Source organism: Magnolia sinica, chromosome 10 (genome assembly GCF_029962835.1).
Source record: "Magnolia sinica isolate HGM2019 chromosome 10, MsV1, whole genome shotgun sequence".
NCBI classification, from domain to species: domain Eukaryota; kingdom Viridiplantae; phylum Streptophyta; class Magnoliopsida; order Magnoliales; family Magnoliaceae; genus Magnolia; species Magnolia sinica.
Genome location: NC_080582.1, coordinates 82072844 through 82073787, shown reverse-complemented (window position 1 = coordinate 82073787; position 944 = coordinate 82072844). Strand labels below are relative to the sequence as shown.

The window sequence follows — 944 nt, the reverse complement described above, 5'->3', positions numbered from 1 at the left end:
ACACCATAGGCAACCATGCATCCTTCCATCTAAGAATCGACTATACAAAATCCACATGAGGATTATACAAAAAACAGCCTACAAACAACCATAGAAGCAAGAAACCAAAACCAAATACATTTAATTGCTTCCCGGCTTTACAATCCAAACAAACCCAAAACCGTAAATGGTGGCTTTCGTCAAATAATCACCACCATTACCCAATTAAAAAATAAATAAATAATGTAATGTGCAGATGGAGAAAAAAAAAATCTTTATATCCATAGAAGTCGATCCAAACCCTTCATACCATTGCATTGGTCGAATTTACGGAAGAAAATAAAAAACCATTTTCCTCAATCCGATCGAGTCCGCTCTAGGCCAACTCCCTTTGCGTACCGAAGCTCAAGTGATACCTGCCGTTCCATTTGTATATGTCGATGGAAGTTTGCGATGAACATCTCCGCTCTCCTGTCGATGTCATCGGATGCATCGCTTCTAGTCCTTTGGATTGGCGATGGCGACAAACCCATCTCACAGTCTTCGACATCAACATCTGCCGTGCAATCAATCAAGCCAGGAGCGTTGTTGAAGCTTAGCTGCCGCCGACTTGATGAGTCAATCATCGATGGAAGGCGCCATTTGTGGACGTGGAAGCTTAGTAGGAATCTTACTTTCTGTATTGCCTTCTTTAGACGCCTTAGCAATAACCAGTTTCCTAACACCATGGTATATAGAAATCAAGGAGAGAGAGAGAGAGAAAGAGAGAGAGAGAGAGATTTTGAAGAGTTTTGGGTGTTGGTGAGCTTATATAGGGAAAGAGAGAACACGGTTTTCTGAAGCTGCTAGGGAGCTGATGAAAGAGATGCGTGTGGGAAAGAAGAATGCCCATAAAAGTCTGATTCAGACGTTGGGTATTTCGAAACATTAAAAAATCTACGTAATCGGCGATTTTTTGAGTTTGG

At 41.5% G+C, this 944-nt stretch overlaps 1 protein-coding gene across 1 annotated transcript; it reads right to left on the bottom strand.

Annotated features, from left to right (window-relative positions):
* Positions 1-335: 335 nt before the first annotated feature.
* LOC131217643 (uncharacterized) lies at positions 336-707 on the bottom strand. Its single transcript, XM_058212580.1, has one exon. It carries the CDS (start codon positions 705-707, stop codon positions 336-338), a length of 372 nt encoding a protein of 123 aa, XP_058068563.1.
* Between the last annotated feature and the right edge of the window lie 237 nt (positions 708-944).

Bases quoted from the DNA above. Each gene is read 5' to 3' on its own strand.
- LOC131217643 (XM_058212580.1), bottom strand. From the start codon at position 707: ATGGTGTTAGGAAACTGGTTATTGCTAAGGCGTCTAAAGAAGGCAATA.